This window comes from Balaenoptera musculus, chromosome 10 (assembly GCF_009873245.2).
Source record: "Balaenoptera musculus isolate JJ_BM4_2016_0621 chromosome 10, mBalMus1.pri.v3, whole genome shotgun sequence".
In the NCBI taxonomy this organism is placed as follows: Eukaryota; Metazoa; Chordata; class Mammalia; order Artiodactyla; family Balaenopteridae; genus Balaenoptera; species Balaenoptera musculus.
Genome location: NC_045794.1, coordinates 63,675,568 through 63,695,076, shown reverse-complemented (window position 1 = coordinate 63,695,076; position 19,509 = coordinate 63,675,568). Strand labels below are relative to the sequence as shown.

The 19,509-nt window shown below is 36.7% G+C and overlaps 1 protein-coding gene across 5 annotated transcripts in view; it reads right to left on the bottom strand.

The window, feature by feature from the left end:
- Positions 1-19,509, bottom strand: part of NAV3 (neuron navigator 3) — an 845,054-nt gene that overhangs the window by 82,062 nt on the left and 743,483 nt on the right. For all 5 annotated transcript variants that reach the window (XM_036866523.1, XM_036866525.1, XM_036866526.1 and 2 more), the window contains 4 exons: positions 7,097-7,229; positions 6,170-6,440; positions 4,542-5,253; positions 2,015-2,503 (listed from right to left, as the gene is read on the bottom strand). In XM_036866523.1, the coding sequence (XP_036722418.1) occupies positions 2,015-2,503; positions 4,542-5,253; positions 6,170-6,440; positions 7,097-7,229 (1,605 nt within the window). The remainder of the gene's footprint in view (positions 1-2,014; positions 2,504-4,541; positions 5,254-6,169; positions 6,441-7,096; positions 7,230-19,509) is intronic.

The window sequence follows — 19,509 nt, the reverse complement described above, 5'->3', positions numbered from 1 at the left end:
TTTGTTTGTTTGTTTATGATATTTTAATGAGGAGAAATTTAGACTAAAATTAAAATCTGAATGAAAAACTATTTAACAGTACTAGGATAATGAGTATCAATAAAGTCTTCTGAAATCGTAGATAAACAGGTAAGTCATGGACTTACATACATCTCTATTATATCTTTCTAATTACTTTGTCTTAAATATTACACTTTGGCACATTTTCTCTTAGGCATGGCTCTTTGGTTTCCTTGATGTTCCCAACATTCTGCGGACTTAATTATGATTAAGCCAGGATCTCTGATAGGATCTAATTTTCTCTTCAAGGGATCATAAAGTTCTTGGGTGCACTTTAAAGGATTAGAATAAATTGCTATTGCTTGCAAATTTGTTCGCAAGAAAGAAAAAGCACAATTTCTTATATCAAAAATTATTTCAATCTAGTAATCTATTGGAAGAAACTAATTAAATGTTTATATTATATAATATACCTATGAAGATAATTTGCTTTTCACAGTTTAATATTCATCAATATATTTTACTAAGAACCAAGGGCAGAACATTCATTTATTCAAAATTAGTTTATTTAAAATTTATTTTAGAAAAATTATTTATCTGGCTATTTATAATACATCCATCCGTAAAACTGGTCTATTTCAAAGACTGAAAAAATAAAAAAGATTTGCTTAAAGAGAATAAGTAACTGTATATTTGCCAGTGTATTTCTATAGTGAGACTATATATATATATATATATATATATATATATATATATATATACACACACACTGACTTTTGTTAAAATATAGATCAAAGTAAAATATTAACATTGCATTTATGTTGCATAAAACTCATCAATCTTAACATCCGGTTTTATTTGAGGGTTACTTGGTTACAGATAATTACTTGACCATTTTTCTGTGTTTTAATGTATCAATGCCAAAGAAGTAGGTTGATGGTTAAATGGTCAACTTGTTGCAGTCATATTCATGATTAAAAACTAATCAGTATCTTGGAGGTTGATTCTGGTTAACAAACAATAACCTATTTGCCGTGTGCTTAGTTAGAGGTGATATGTCAGCATCAATAATAGACTGAACAAAAGTTTGGGAAAGGTATCAGGCATTTTCAGTGACCAGGGGTGCTTTCACAAATAACTCAATTAAGATATACAGCCAAGACCATTTCTGAAAGCTTTAGGTGTGCCAAGAAACAAACAGCATTAAGTTCATCAGGAAAAACGGGGCAGTTTTAAGACATGTGCCTGGGGGAAAGAGTCAGTACCAAAATACCTGAGAAAGGATTTTTTAGGGAAGAGAATCTAGAGCCATTTTGGTCAACAGAGATGCTTTCTGGTAAGTATATTAGGTAAGGAATGCCTCATTATGGTCTTCATTTTAAGTTTAGAAGAAAACAGTAATTCATTAAATCAATGAGAAACACCTTGTAATGTGGTTTATTTTTAAAGGGCCTACTAAAAATGTCACCGGTGTTGTAATTTTCTCTAAGAATTCATATCTGACAACTGATCTTTCTTCCACTTCAACTAGGATTCCCAGTGATCCATTTGCCATTTTTCCGTAGAAATGCTAATAAAGCCAATCGAACATTTTACTCTGAGCATAATCGTAGAATCCATTTAAATTTGGTCTTTAAAAATGCTTAAATTATCCTAAGGAGCTGTGCTGTCCTGGAGCTCAAGCCAAATCATTGACATGTCTTGAGAAAACATCATTCAGTACATAAATACATGCTATGAATTTTATTTAAATTGCCTATTGGGTATATATGTATGCATTCATATTAAGAAACTAATTATTCAATATTTTATGGATCCTTACTGGTTTTTTTTCCTTCTACAAACTTGGTAATGAGACCAAAGAAAAGGCCCAGCCAGTCTCATCCATCTGACGTCCCTCTGCAAAGCGGCACTCCCACTGAAATCAAGGGAACTGAGCGGGGTGTGGGGAGAGGTAGGCACAGTGCAGGGAGGAGGGGGAGAGGACTTCATCGACGCCTCCAGGAGAGCTCACCTTTCTGAGAGAGTAGATCTCACACTACCCGTTCTCATGAGCAGGCTCTGCACCTCGTGAGTGCCTGTGGTCAGTCCAGACAGGGAGCCGTGGTGGCTGAGGGGGAGGTCAATGGACTCAGAGCTCGTATGGAGGCTAGTCATGGATTGGTAACTTGGAGTGTCCTTGCTGCCAGCAGAGGAACTGCTGAGATTGGCAGCCCACACGAGACCACCTGATGTGAAAGAGTGAACCGATGCTGGGCTGGAAGCCAACGAGTGACTTAAGCTTATAACATCTGTAGTTAAGTCTGAGGGTTTATTGAAGAGAGGGCTGCTGCTGCCACTTAGCCCACCAGCACTGCCCATGCTGCCCGTACCAGACGACGGTGATTCCAGACTGCCTTGCCGCGCTAATGTGGTACTAGGACTGGGCATTACAGAGGAGGATTTCACACCCTCAGTATTAGGTGCAGAGGCAGATTTGCCACCTGCCTTGGCACCAAACAACCTAAAAGAAAAACAAATAACAACTTCAGTTGTTCCGAGAAACTAATATCCACATTTAATATTTAGGGTTACAGTACATAGAGCCAAGTGTGCTTTGGTGGACCGAGCTACCGAGCACTTCCTGTCTCTATGTTAATGAACTTGATAAGCTTGAACTCCTAGTGCCAAAAATCTCTCATATCGCCAAAAGGGTAAGTCGGTCCTGGGCTGCCACCCCAGTGGTGGGGGGACATGGGCCAAACAAAAGGAACTGTAAATCAAACATGAAAGTCCCTGGTTTTCACAATTAAGCGATCATGAGAATCTTTTGCAAAAATTAAATAGTTTGCACGTACTTGCTGCTACCTATTTACAGAACCATTATAATGAAACAACTTCTACGCATTCGGTATATAACATGTAAATTATGTTTCTTTTCTTTTTTTCTTTTCATTTTAACAGTTTATTCAAAATCTGAAAGGAATGCTTAAGGCAAGGTTTAGGAGGTTATGCTGTATAGCTGGTGGCCTGATTGACTTTCAGAGAGTATTTGGTTAGAAACAATATTGGACACTGACAGCAACATGTTGGTTTGTCTGTATTTTCCCCAAGAAAGACCAAAGGGTTTTATGTCAGTTGCCAGTGCTATTCAAATACATATCGTAATAGTGATTTGAAACGCAGTTGGTGCTAAGTTAGATGCTGGAGTTTAGTTCAGAAAACATTTTAGTTTTGTAAATGAAGCAGATGATATAATCGAATTTATGTAAATATGGAAATAAAGTGACATGAAGTAATGGCATAACGATGACTAATTAAGTTGCAGTGGAATCCATATTTCCTATAGTGAAACATTTTGTGACGAATATGAGAAATTGTTTCATAGGTAAGGGCCACTGGAGGGCACCACTGGCTTCTACTTAAGCAACAGAGATATTTACTCCCACTACTAGAGACTATTCTTTCAAACGCGAGGCAACATTTCAAAAAAACAGCTCTTCAGGACTAATATTGCTACTGAGAGATATAAAACCTCTAGGTTTTGCAAACAGCCATGTATCTGAGATTGCCTGAAATATAAAAGTAAATGGTTCAAGACCCTTGATATCTCCCAGATATCAAGGTTCTTGGGTTAGTCAGTATAATACAAACATTAAAAATACTTAACATGTCATGAAAGACAAATCATCCTCTCTCATTTCATAGATGAGGAAACAGACCCAGAGAGGTTTGACTATTTGTCCCAAGTCTTTCACTGTATGTATTTTCCTGCCACTTAAAAAACACATCAGTGTTTAAAGCAGTGATATCTCGAAGGAGAACTCTGCATATTCAATACCAAAGACAGTCCCGGTGCAGAAACCAAGCCCTGCTGCTTATCAGAGTCATATCAAAGAAAGCTGATGAAGAGTTAGAAAACCTAGCCCATTCCTTAGTTATAATCCTGTATCAAACATCCAAAGTTTTTCAAATTCTGTCAGTCATATCATACCTTGATTTTCATTCATATGTCAAGATATGGTACTATATACATCTGTCCATTGTGATCCAGTACTGTACAAGGAACACAACTTCATCCACACTCATGATCATCAGCTCATTAAGAGCCAGCAAGATAATATAAACACTAGAAATGAATACCAATAGTCATAAAGACCTATTACGTTCTATTTTATTTTTAACTGTGGAAAGATGAAAATCTCTGGAAATTTTGCAAGCTACTATTTTATCACTCCCCCTAGGTATTGCCATCTGCTTTTAAGTCTCTCATAAATGCTATTTGTGTTGCTAATATGACAATGATAGTGAAACTACAAAGTTGAAGCAATTCTCAAAATGAGCGATATTTCTTTCACAAGCTATTTATATCATCAGCTTCATAAAACTCATTTTACTCAGAAACTGAATAACACATTCTAAGATATATGTGTCATAGAACATATATACTTAGGACACATATGTTTAGGATATACATCTTTTATACGACAGGATATAGGACACACATATATCCTAAGATATAGCATTTTATATTTTCTCAGCATCATTTTATGCTTTCTTACCTTCGAAATGTTGGTGAGGCAATGTCAGGATACTTGGACCCTGGCTGCCTGAGCCCTTGTGTCCCACAGGCACTAGCAGACGTGGGGCTGGATTTGGGGGAACCAGACAAAGAAACACTCTCTGAATCTGAGACTGCTACTTTTTCCTTCTCCTTGTCTGTCTGGTTGACAGTGACGGGACTCGAGCGCCCTGAGGCGATCTTCGTGGGTTCTCTCAGTTTCGAGGTAGTGGCACCAGCTGACTTACTGCTGACATTGGAATCTATACTGCTGGTGCTGGATCTGTGGCCACCTCGGCCGGGAATGCCACTGGTGCTGGATTTGGACGGGCGGGGCAAACTGCGGTATTGCAGGGAGGTCTTCGAGCTGGCGTGCAGCACAACATCGTCCTGATTCTGTGAACCGTCCAAACTGGTTTTTCTCCCAGCATTTGACTTCCCACCAATGGCAGCAGATTTGGGGATCTTACCCAGTGTTGCTGAGCCACTTGTTATGGTGGCTCCACTGCTTGTGATCATGGCAGATGACCCTACTCCACTTGGTTTCTTAAATCCAAAAGAGCCAGTGGCCGTTGATCTCCCAATGCCTGAGGGGGGCTTTTTCCCCTCATCTCCACTGCTTTTTCCTGCATCTGAAGGAGACCTCTGTAGAGTCGATCCTTTCAGGGGAGTTTTCCCTTTCTCAGAAGCTTTGGCATCATCAGTTTTCCCTACTGAGTGAAAAATACACCAATTTATGTGCCTGCACAGTTTGATTTCACAATATTTCTTTAAACAAAGTGTAAAATGTGACTACATCTTTATATTACTTCAATTCCTAAATAATCGTTGTTTTAGATTTAAATAGGCATGTCCTCTTAATACATTCAGAGGATTAACTACAAAGCTATAAAAATATGGCTGTTAGAGGAAAGTGACGAGAGATCAAGGAGATAAAATGAAAACGCCTATTTTTGCTATTTATTATTGCCTTATATCTTGCAACTCCCTTCCTTTATAAAGATAGCACTTAATCTCATCAAACTAAGTGCTCAAAAAGGAATTCATTTGACTATCTCTGAGATGATTGTATTTGGAGTGCCCCGTTACATCAGTACTTCAGGTGGCACTATTTAACATGAGGAACCATTTTTAAAATAGGGAGAGAGTCTTTAAAAAAAAAAAAAGGATAGTACAATTTGCACAATTCTTTCACTCTCGTTTTGCATAAAGTCTAATTCAGAAATGATGTTTCAAATCTCCAGCCTTCCAGGTAGATGAGCGTGACTGCTCTTTCTCTCAGAGTTGGAAGTGAAACGTAGGGGCAGAGTGAACAGAAATATTCCAAACTTTCATAAGAAAGTCAGAATGAAGGCAATCTTATGTTTATTAATAAGTAGGCTTATTTTATTTCCACATGATCAGAAATGACTGTGGCAAAATAGACACTCACCAAACTACGATGATGCCCTCTAGAGGATGCCTGGAACGTTACATTCATGTGGATGCATATGACAAAGCATGTGAAATTTAGAAATTTAGCATGAAGAAAAATCTGATTTAATTAAGAAAAGCTACTAAGAAAGACAAAAAGATCGAATGGAAACAATAAAACAATTTGGCATAACAGCTTTCAGATGACAAGCCTACCAGGGGTCTTGAGCGCACTGGTTCCAGCTTTTTGCCTAGATGGCGCTCCTCCTTGGGCTGACATGCCTCTCCTCCAGGAGCCTGTCTGTGAAACAGACAGGGAGGCTTTCTGCCCTGCCTTCTCAGGGTCTTCAGGAAGTCCAGAGGAAACGCCCTTCCACTTGCCACCTCCATCCCCATGGCTATCAAAGTCCTCCTCTGTTTTTTTCACCTCCTCGGTACTATCCCAGGGCTCATCTGTTGCAGATCGTTTCTCTGAATCTGTCTTCAGCTATGAAGAAAATAGGACAGAAAAACTTTGTGCAGAAAAGTCTATAAAGTGTGAATTAGGCCCTGGAATGTCCTTTCAGATAACTGGTTAAAAAAAAAAAAAAGAAGCAGTGATTTGTATTTCAAAAGAGTTCTGAAGACTCCTCTATTTTTTTTATATCTGTCTTCATTTAAGTTTCATTAATTTTAGCCCTATAATTCTCAATTGCACATATTAGAGAATGTCAGAAGAAATGTGTGCAGAAAACCCCAATTGAACACTCCAGAGAGGAAGGCACTTTCTATGTCAAATCTAACAAGGAAAAGTAAGACAAAATAAAACTTAATTACCTAATATTCATTCTCGATTCACCATTCACAAGAGATCCAGCAATGTGTCTCAGAGATCAGTATAAAAGTAATCAGGAACTATCCAAAATTAGACTATTAAAATCATTTTTGGAGTTCTAGACACACATATTATTATAAAGACAGATATGGCAACATAAGGCTTTCTGGGTTAGACTGTAATCAACTGAAAAAATATACATACCTAAACTGCTTCAGTTTATGCAATTCCTTCAGATTAAGAGGTTGTGCTATGTTTTAATGCAATGCAACATAATTTGGGGGAAAATGTGGCAGAAGCACTGGGGAAAGAGAGAGGGCAATTCTCACCTGCATGTTCTTTCGGGACGGGGCAGTGGCGTTGGAGTAAGAGCTGACGGAGGACGTGGTGTTCAGGTCATCAGTGCTGATGTTATCCAGGGTGTCACTGAGGCCGCTGCTCACCGAGCTGCTGTCATCCCAGCTAAAGGCAAAACAGGCAGCAGTAATGAGCTGAGCACATGAGGCACGATGCAAAAGTCACCCACACTCCCATTTAACGTGTGTCACGCGTTGGGAAGAGAATTCTTATTTTTTTAATCTTATGATGAAAAATGTGCACTTTCCATTTTTGGAAAATCATACTGCTAAGAACTGAGTGTAAACCTGAGAGTTATCTTATCGGAGGTTTGCTAAGAATCAGTGTCTACAGCAGATCCAGGGGAATGTTTATAGAATGAATGAAAATACTGCATGGCATCAGGAAAGAAGAACATTATCCATAACCTTTCTTTTTTCCCCTGAGAAGGCAATCAGGAGTCACACAGCATGTAAGAATTCACCCGTTGTGTTAAAAATTAAAACAAAACAAAACAAAAAACTGGGCTTTGCTCAGGAACCAGAAAATCATTCCTCATTCTTTCTCCTACCAATAACTACTCCCAATCATTTACCAAATCTTGAAGATTGAGACTTATTCTATCATATCATCCCTCCTGCCATTTCTGGCCTGGGCAACATACAATATTCTTTTATCTGGCCTTCCTGCCTTCAGTCTTTCTCAATAAACTTCATCTGCTAAATTTGGGTCAGTGCTCAAATGTTCACATCTGGCCATGTCACTTCCTTATGTACCACTCTTCAAAGACTTCTCTTTACCAAGGTAGTAGATTCCAAAATATAATGCACCTGCCCTGCGAGGTGCACAAAGTAATCCCTTGGGGCATAAGAAAAATATCTGAAATTCTGAATACATCTGTTCTTAATCTAAAGAAGAAGTAAAATAGGCTATATTAATATTCATGTGCAGGCTAACATAGGCACCCTCACTTAGTCAGTGTGTCAGAAGATGCAGAAGTAATGTAGGGTGAGCAGGGTCACCTGAATGAGAATGGGAGCTCCACAGGGTAAAGGGTTGAACCATGGTTCTCTCACTTACTGGCTGGTTCTCAGTCTCCTATGATACACTGCTGCTCACCTGCACTCTATTAATTGAATTCATGTAAACTGGATACAGATATTAGATACAGACAAAAGTTAAGTCTCATAAAATAGACAAGTGGCTTTAAAAAAACTGCCTGCAAATAATCCACACATTGAAGAGAATATCTGTAACGAAAGCACAAGCTAACCATAAAGGAATGGTGAACTGGTAACTTTTCCTACTCTGCTATGTGTACTTTATGAGTCTCACCACACATTCCAAATAAAAGTGATGTATTTAGATCATATAGCAAACCAACTAGAAGAGTAATTATCAAGCAGAAAATCTGAAATTTGAACTTATAGAAAATATCATTAATGATGATCTCCCCCCAGGTGAGTATTTTGCTTGAGATATTAGCTACTGAGAGCTTAAAACATGATGACCAAACACATTTATAAATCATATTATTACCAATAATAATTGTATTTTTAATGACAGCAAAAGAGTATTTTGTACCACTGTAGCAAATACCTGCCATTTGTGGCTGCTCAAATCTTTTGAATATCTTCCCTACATCCTATTTTGATAAGTTCCCACATTATGAGTCTTACCTTCCGAAGGTAGACTGCAAAAAACTCACATTTCCAGACTCCCTTATAGACAGATATGACATATAACAAAGGGCCTACAGAGTCACAAATGAGAAAATCTTCTGGCAAACACAGTAGCAGTCATTCAATTTTTCTCTTGTAAACACTGGCAGATATCTGGTCTCTAATTCCAAGGGTCAGAGATGCCAAGTAGAGGAAGTAGTGATGCCCTAGAGCTATGGTTGGCTAAGCACCTACAAAGAGCCTGGTTCTCCAATCACCCCAATTATTCAGAGAGCCTTCTTATATCACTTCATTCCTTAGATAGTAGATTCTGTAGTTTGCAACCAAGAATCTCTATCAATACATTCATAATTTTAAAAATATTATTTCTTCTTTAACATATCTTTAAATTTTTCATGTTTATATATGCAGTGTAATACATATATTACCTTCTCATAGGAATGCATGCATATAATCATAAAATTATAAATATACACACTTGGGCAAGCACTAGTCTAAAGCAAAGTTCAGGCTCCTTTAAAAGACATACGAGGCTTTCCATTATGTGGCCCTAGCCTACCTCTTGAGCTTAAACTCTTTACATCCCCTGCCTCACTTTGCACACTCTGACTTAGAGCTGCATTCAATTCCCATCACCATCACATTATTTCCAACCTCTGTCTTCAATCAAGGTACCCCTGTGTGTACTTGACTAACCCACATTTATCTTGTAATGCAGTTCTAGCATCCATCTTCTGGGAAGCCCCTTTTACCTGCCGCTGTCGGGATGAATTAGGTAGCTTCCCCTCTGCACTGCCATAATACTATGCAGACTTATAGGACTGGATTTAGCACATTGTTTTATAAATCTATAAATATGTGTCAAAATGGACCATTAGCCTGTGAGTTTTCTGAGCACAGAACTGTGGAGTATTTTTCTTTTAATTTCTACTATTTATGGCAATGGCTGACATAAATGTTTAATAAATTCTCATGTTTTATTGAGATTAAAAGAAAGGCAGTTACAGAGGTAATCTTTCATAGTCATATGAAATGAATTTTTAAGAAATACTTACCACAATATATTCAGTACTCAAAGAGCAAAATTAAACAAAGAGGAAGTTTAACCTTTTTTTAAAAATGAATATTTTTAAAGTAACTATTTTTCTGGCAAGGAAGATAGAATCAATATTTCTAATAATAGCGTTTACCAATGTTAATCTTAGCATTAGTGACTAAAAGTAAATGTATCAACTCTTACTAGAATTTAAAAAAATCACTTGTTTTAAAACCATTTAAAGACTCAAATGAACACAATGACTTTGTAGTTAAAATGATATAAGTGAAAGAATCCAAAATAAGATATAAAGTTTCAATCTCTTGATAGAAAAATAAAAATATATCAAACTAACAAACATCATAGACATGAAGAACAAATTTCCAAATTTATCCTGGTGTAATGTAAAGCACAATGGATTCCTAAAATTAAAGTCTTTCACTTGAGCCTTTTTAGAGGGGCATAGCTAGTATGTTCACTTAAACTTGCTACTCTGATCTCTCTATCTCACAGAGTAGTGTGGGAAGCAAATGAATCATTTATATGAACCATTTGATAATACTTTACATTTTTCCATCTCCTCAAACTGCTTTACCTCTAAGATCTCAAATTCTGCAATCTCATTTTTTGATCACAGTCTTCTACACTTCCGGTGCTCTAAAATCTACTGATTTCCTAATTTTTATGTCTAGTTTATAGCTACTTCCTATTATCTATTTTTAATGGCCTTCTTGTGTTTTTTACTCCACTGAGCTCTTTACCAAATGATGCAGGATCCAAAGATGCTGGAACAAAAGGATCACTAAAGTCATAATCTAACCAGTACTCTGTTCTAGTTCTTGCCACCATAATGGTCTTCCATACCGGTCCTGTCTCTATGTTAATTAAACATGTTTTCTCCATTATTATTTTGGAAAATGACAGCAAATTCAACTAATCAGAATGACTAATATAACAATATTATTGTATATTTCATAATACATAATAATTATAATGACTGAATGCATATAGATTCAAGTTATCTAACCTCAGGTGATTTCTCAGCGCTACTAAGAAATTCTGCCTACTCCAAAAGTGGTTTCCTTCAAATTCCAAAGATACAGCTTTCTCTCTTCTTCCTCTGGATTCCAAGATCTTCTTCCTAATACTTTAGTGAAACTGCTTTCATTGAGGTCAATAAACCCATGGACTGAGTGCTTACTATGTGTCCTACACTAAAATATTTTATATAATCTAATCCCAAACAAAACCATGAGACAGGCATTGTAAAGATAAAGGGGTTCAGGTAGTTTGAATGATGTGCCCAAGGCCCATGATGGAGCTGGGATTTGAACCCAGGAATTATGTCCCAAAGCTTGGTCAGCATTCCACTCCATTGCCTCCCATATTCTCACCCCTTTTACCTTGAAATACACCAATGATGAGCCTTTACAGGCTCTTTGCAAACTTCACCAATCCACAGAACCCTTTACTTTTCTCCTCTTCTTTGGGATTCCTTTGAATTCCTCAAAATTCAGTACTTAATCTTAACTCACCTTAGACATTCTTTCTTGGAAATTTCTTAGTCTTTCACAACTTCAATATCACCTCCATGATTATGACACTCCAATTCACATCTCTAATCCAGACTTCTTTCCTGATTAATTGATCAGCATTTCCAGCCTTCTACTGAACACTTTCTCAAGGATGTCCTGTCAACATCTCAAATTCACTCCACCTAGATTCCATCATTTCTCGTTAACAATTCTTCTCCCTTTCAGTTACTGACTACCTGTTTATCCTTCTGCCATAAAATATTAGTGTTATTACCTCTCTTCTCTCACCTGGATCCACTGTTAATCAAGTTGTCTCTAATCCTTGAAAATCCATCTCAGCTATAGGTGACATGGCCCTCCTTGTGTTCCACATCGCCACTGTGCATGTCTGTCCCTCCTTCCATAAAGGCTATTAGTAAGAATCTGCTCTTATTCATTAAGTGATGAATAAATTATAGCTCCTCTCCTTTGAAGAACTCACTGCTTATTGTGGAGGTCAGAAGTTTAAACAAATTGTTATAATACAAAATGGCAAGTGTTGTAATAGAGATGAATGTTAACTGTGTGGCAGGACAGAGCCACTACCACTCATTTGAAGAATTCAAGCATTTCTTCATGACAGAGATACTGCAGAGTGATCAGAGGAAATAAATGTTAACCACTGTATTACAGCATATATCACTTGTTACAATATAACCACTATTTTGGTGTTTTTCTATCTTCTTTGCCATAGTCTGAATTACCTGAAGCCAGAGACTGTGTGACACTTATCTTTATAATTCTAGCATGCAACATGGTGTCAACTATTGAATAGATGACTAGAAGATGTTTGTTAAATAAATGAAGCAGTTTTACTTAGAATACTGCTTCTATCCAATAAAGTTAAGTCAGATTGAATGCAATAATAAATGTAGAATTTGAGAAAAATGTGTTCAACATATTTCTCTGCTAAACAATCTTAAAGGAACAAATTTTGATTGATGACAACATCATTTTCCTTATCTTAAGGTTCTGTGTTTTGACTTTCATCTTTGGTTTTGTAGAGCCAGAATTCTCCCTAGGTAGGATGTAATTAATCTTGCTTATTACGGAACACTTAATTAAGTTAAAAACTTCATAGAAAATAGTTTTTTTAACTGACAAAAATGTTAATTTACTCACATAATTAGCCCTGAGTAGTATTTCTCAAACCCATCAATATATTTTCTTTAGCCTTTCATTTTTAAATTCCTTAAGTGTTAAGAATTCTTGACTGTATTCTTTATAAAAGGGCAAGTCTTTATCGCCTCCAAGTTACAGATCTATTGATCTGCTAAATTCTTCTCAACAATCTAGGACGGCTAAAAAATTACAAATCTGAGTATCTTATCCACATAGTTTGCATTTACACACTGAGTTATTGCCAGTTTTAAAATATTATGAATAAAGCTGTTAAGAGCATTCACATACATTCCATTTATGTGGCATTCTAGAAAAGGCAAAACTATAGATATGTAGGACCGATCAGTGACTGCCAGTGGATGGGAGTGTGGGAAGATTTGTGGTGGCTGTTACATGACGATGCATATGTCAAAACTTACAACTGTAGAAAAAAACACTGTATGTAAAGTAAAAACAAATGTAGCCAATTAACCTGTTGATAAATTACAATTTGGATATACACTACTCATTATTCTAAGAAGAAAAGGATTGTTTTGGCATGCCTTTTACTATTTATATTTTTAATGCTTAATAACTCAATGGGGCTGAGGATCTATTTTATTTATCTGGTTGTGCATTTGTGGCTCTGACCCCTAGGTTCACCCCTGGAGTTACATTTAGAAGCAGACCTGCTTGAAAACAAATGTGTTATATATTGAGAGTCCTTTTTTTTGCTTTTTATGTTGAAGAATTCTGAAATATTAAGTAAATAAATATTAAAATAATTTTGCAGATTTAAATCTAATTCCAGAGGAAAATGCTAGTCCTGTTTATAAGTAATTTTTCAACACACTCCTGTTTTTTGGTGTAGTAGCACTTCATTTAGCAGGTATTCAATCAGGCTCTTTGATAGCTTATATTGGCAGGTCAACTGTACTACTTATACATATACATATAAAACATAGAGATTTTCTTTCAATAAAAACTAATTTCTATACTTCAGGCATTCAACAGTAACCTCAGTCTCAATTTGCCAGCTCATTAAATATTTCATTAATGAAATAAACAAACATGCTTCCTTTAGACGTACTCAGTTCCAACCCTAATTCAACTACAATCATGGAAATGCTGCCCACTAAGGTGATATTATCTCTGATTGCTATAAAAACACCTTCTTACACCTAAACTTTTAACAATATACTATTTTGTTAGCTTATTTTATTAAAGCTTAAAATAAGAAATAGCCATATAAACAATGTTTGTGTAACTTTTAAAATTATTTCATTATATATTGCATGTTTTTTAGAAAATATGGATATTTAATATTTGTCAGTATCTGAGTGTTCTTAGGCCAATGCTGTTGGAACACTATGGAACCAAGTGCCTGAGGTTTACCATCAACATTCTTCCTCCAGGGTACCAGCATGTCTTACTCCCTCATTCATGATGATTCTTGCAATATGTACCTGATTCTTAATGCTGACAGTAATCACCTGGTCGGACTCTACATGTATCACCAACCATAGGCTGCTGTACACTGCTTTAGATTTGTGGATGCCACTTCCATTTACATCTCAGTCCTCTGAATATCACTTAGATATATAGGACAGGTCTTGAAACAAGTCCTAAATCTTTCCCCACAACATCCTCATTCTGAATTCTAAATTAAAACTCATATATCCTTGGTCCCATTTTCAAGTACTTTAAGAACATAAAAAGTTTTAAAATGTTAAGCAAATTCAACATTTTTTATATATGATTTAAACGAAAATTCTGGAGTCAAGTTTGCCATTGGTAGATAATGCAGATAATGTAAATAAAGTGTTCATTCCAGTGCCTGAGACCTGTGGACACTCCACAAACATATAGTTTGATACACTAGAAGTATTTAGGCACTGCAGACACTTAAGACGAATGTGGAGATTCCCATTTATTCCACAAGTGTCTACTATAAAATGGGGATTTTTAAAGATGTAAGTAAGGTAGCAGAAACAGAAAAAAATCTAGAGGCTAGAAGAAAAGGGGATACAAACTCCTAACATTTCATTGGTATATTAGAGGTCCAATGTTAAAAATCTCCTAAGATAATCATACTGAGAAAAATTGCTCTCTTCCAACCTAAATATTGGAAAACATAATAAGATACGATAAAGCATAAGTTCTAAGGATTTTACTAAATATTTCTTAAGACAAATAATTATTTCATGAAAAGAAAAACAAAGTCTCCGTAGCTATCCATAAGATCACTGTGTAAAAACTTCTGGGTATGCTTCCTGTTTCTGAGGGAAAAGTAAATAACATTTGCCTAAGAAAATAAAGTCACCACTTAAAACAAAACTCTATCACATTCCAGGATAGCTTTGTTTTCCATTCCCATTGTTTATGCCAATTTAAAAAATACACATAAGGAGATACAGGTATCTTAAAACTATTTAGACATAATGACCTTTGCAATAATAATTTTAAAAATACTGAGAATCAATTGTCTAGGCTTTGCACTTTGGTACTAATATGTTAAGTCAATGATATTTCCCTCAAAACTAAATGAGCACAAAACCACTTAGATCTATGCCATACTTTTTTTTTTTTTAAATCAGCAAACACAATACACTACCTGCCACATTTGAGCATTGCAATTGCTGAAGTGTAAATTCTATATTACTTCAGGGTCATTAATAGAAAGCAATGGAGTGTATTTCAACAACGATTTATTCAGCATTTCCCTGGAAAAAGATTTTATTACCAAGAAAAAGACTTTAGAATTGTAGAAACCTAAGTATATAACAACATCAATATACTAAACATGATTTTACGTTAAAAATAGTCCTTTCAACCTATACAATGAACATGGTCTTTATCGCAGTTTTAAAAAAATTTCCTTCTCCTTTTAAAGTGTTTCGGCCATCCACTGCTCATTAACTGTGCAGTGGAGTATAAGCAACTGGTTTATAATCCAGTTGAAACGTCATTTCCTCTATGAATCCTTCCATGATTTCCAAGGAAACATTAACTCTTCCATGTCTGTATTTACTACAAGTGTGCTCCCACTGTCCTGTAAATTGTCTGCTTGCAAAGTGGGTTGCAGCTACAGGACTGTGGTTGAGGGCAAATAGAGCGACTTCTTTTTTGTAGTTTCAGGGCTCAGGTTGGCATCTGGCCCACGATAGGTTCCTAGTGTTTGGGGAATAAATCAATTGTGAGTGAAAAAATGTTGCCTGCCATATCAGTAAACAAAGGATGTTGCAGCCATGAAGCCATCACATTAGAGCCGCCCCTCAGGAGAGAAAGAGCATGCCCGCCATCAAGCCATCAGCCCTGCAGCCACCTCCCAACGGTGCACGCTGAGGAGACTCAGGATGGGAAAACACAGGACGCTGGCCCCAGACAGCTGAGGTACATATCAAAGGAATGATTTCAATGAGCCCAGCCTTTTGCATCTTCTCATACATAGAAAAGCACTCAATTCATTAACCTGAGACGTCTGCTTTTCTTTAATTAACAGTCGTCTTTTGATGTTCTGACTACCTGGTCTTTGTTGCAAAAACTCCTATATATCCTGGCTCCGCCCTTATCTCTTTGGAGCCGTCCCTCAAAGCTATCTAAGTGTCTGTGTCCAGGCTTAAGTCCTCAGTTTTGTCTACCAAATAAAACACAATTTCAATGCTTAGGTTGTGCACTGTTTTCAATTGACACAATAAATCATCTAGTCTTACAGTCACAAACTACAGCCTTAATCTGTGGTTCATTCACTCATTCTAACACTCAAATGTGCGTATAACTATGAACTGTGGTTAAAAATCAATGTGATTATGTGAGAGGAAAACCAATCAGAAAGACCCACGACTTCTGGGTGAATAAAGAATGGCCTCTGGGGCTTCCCTGGTGGCGCAGTGGTTGAGAGTCTGTCTGCCAATGCAGGGGACACGGGTTCGAGCCCTGGTCTGGGAAGATCCCACATGCCGCGGAGCAGCTGGGCCCGTGAGTCACAACTACTGAGCATGCACGTCTGGAGTCTGTGCTCCGCAACAAGAGAGGCCGCGATGGTGAGAGGCCCGCGCACTGCGATGAAGAGTGGCCCCCACTTGCCACAACTGAAGAAAGCCCTCGCACAGAAACGAAGACCCAACACAGCCATAAAAAAAAAAAAAAAAAAAAAAGAATGGCCTCTGAGGAGGTCGTTGTAAACAGTCATTAAGTAGACAACTGAAGGGTGAAGGAGAGCCATCTGTGAAAAGGGTGGAGAAGACAGCAGTACAGGAAGAGGAGACAGCCAGTGTAAAGACCCAGAAGCCACAAAGGTCAAAGGGCAGCAGGACTGTGCACCAGCAGGCAAGGGGGAAGTGTCAGTTCTGAGACTGGGAAGGGAGGCAGGGCAGCCCTTCAAGGATCTTCTAGACAATGCGAAGACATGAGAGTTCCTTAGAAATCTGATAGAAATTCATCAAACAGTTCTAAGCAGTGAAACAACATGAGCAGATATAGGTTTTAAACATACTACTTTAGTGTTATGAATATATTAGAGGTAAAGAAGCGTAGAAATGCGAAGCTCAGTGCAGAGACTATTGCAACATCCTTCAGTTTTTGATGAGGGGTTTATAAGTAAATTAAAAGAAGGCAGTTTCAAGATATATTTGGAGGTAGAGAGGACAGGATTTGCTGTTGGATGGTGTGACATAATAAGATATAGATATTTGCTTTCTGTCCCCAGTTGCTGATTCAGAGCTACTAAAAATTTTGTAATTTTCTTAGTGATAGATGTGCTAGAACCTTTTGTTCTAATAGTTTTGTTCTACTAGTAGAGACTTTTGTTCTAATATTTGGTCTTGGACTCCGGTGCCTAACACAGAGCTCCTAAATCCCTTGGAATTTCCTGGGTGAGAGGAGCATCTTTTGTTCTAATAAGACAACTCTTGGTTGGCTCCTGGATAGCCCATTGGTCTTTATTTTAAAACCACAATTCATAACTATTTGCACACTTACATATTAGAATGAGTGAATGTATCACAGATTAAGGCCTTAGTTTGTGACTTTGTAAGACTACATCATTTATTGATTTATCTCACACCTCCATCCTCTGGGAGGCAGAGAGGCTGAAGATTGAGTTAATGTATTATGCCTACATAATGAAGCCTCCATAAAAGTCCATAATTTATGGGGTTCATAGAGCTTCCAAGTGAACACACGGAGGTGCTGGGAGGGTGGCATGCCAAGGTGCTGGGAGGGTGGCATGCTATACCTTGCTCTATGTAAATCTTCAATTGGTTGTTCATCTATATCCTTTGTCATATCCTTTATAATAAACCAGTAAATATAAATAAATGTTTCCCTGAGTTTTGTGAGCCATTCTAGCAAATTTTTGAACCTGTGGAGGGGGTCATGGGAGCCCCCAATTTATAGCTGGCCCGTCAGAAATACGGGAGGCCTGGGCTTGCAATTGGCACCTGAAGTGGGGCAGTCTTATGGGACTGAGCCCTTAACTTTGTGGGATCAGATGCAAACTCTGGGTAAATAGTGCCAGCACTGAGCTGAATTGAATTGTAGGGTACGCAGCTGGTGTTGAAGAATTGGTTGGTGTGGAGAAAAAAAACCCCAAACATTTGGTGTCAGAAGTATTTAGTGAGTAGGTTGCATTGAAAACAGTTTTTCTTTAGTTGGAATGTGGTAAAAGAGAAAACAAAAAGACTCTAGATCTCTTGCATAGTTTTAATCTTAAATTTTGTTTGCATTTAGTGCCATTATTTTCATATATCAAGGGAAGCTTATATGAGTTTACAATATCATAGTTTAAGTGTATAACTCTTGACAAAACTGGCAATTCACGTCAACACGGGGTTAAAGTCTCTCTATTTTCATTATTTTTAGTGTGCACAAAATGCTATATATTTATCCATGAAATATTTAGAGAGACCACCATAAATACTGTGGGGATTTTGGGTAAGGAGAGCATCAATAAACTCTATGCATTGACCTTTCATTCCCTTTTCTTTTCTCTAGAAAACAAATAATGAATATTTACAACTATTCTATTATGGCATCAGATAGGGTAAGATAAATAAAAGAGAAAAAGCTCTTGTTCTTTATAAGAGAAAGCCCTATGTAGATTTGATTAAATGTGATGAATGGTGTTAGCTTGAAATGAATTTATGTAATCAGGCAGATTTTTTGTTTTAATGTTATCTGAGGCAGATAAGAAACATCTATTTTTGTGTTTATTACTATATGGGCTGAAATCACGAGATAAAATAATCTTATTAAAAATTACTTTGCTGAACCACATCACTGGAACGATGTTTTTATTATGGTTTTGTTAGTTTATTTCAAAGCCTATTTTCACGATGCTGTTATATGGTTGAAATGTGTACAAGTTTATTTAAAGGTTTTCTATTAGTGATAAGCTGAGAATATAACATATAACTCATATGAAATCTAACTCAGGATTCATTAAGGTCCATTTGGTATCTTTTTGTACTAATTAAAAGACCAATACGTGCTCATGGTTGAAAACTCAGAAGTCCAGAAATATATAAAAGAGACAAAGTAATTCATCTGTAATCCCACCTAGAAGTACCCACCAGTAACATTTTATAATTTCTGTCCAGTCATTTTCTGGATGTACAATATATACATATGTAACATACCTGGTTGAGACCTTGCTGATTATACCTGATTATATATCTGATTGTACCTTATTCATTTATTTTATATCACCTTATAATGATTTTTAATATCCTTAAATTTTCTTTGACACAAGTATATTATATGAATTATTATACATTTTACCATTTCTGTTTTAGGATATATGAAATACTTTACAATTTTTTTTACTGTTGTTAGTAATACTGCAATGAATATTTTATATATAAGTATTCAGGTTACATTTATGATTATTTTCTTAGGATAAATTCCTAGAAAGAGAATTAGTGATTCACAGAATACAAACATTTTAAACACTGCAGATGTAGCATAATAAATGAAGAACACATCATTTTACACTCCTGCCAGCCATGTGAGTG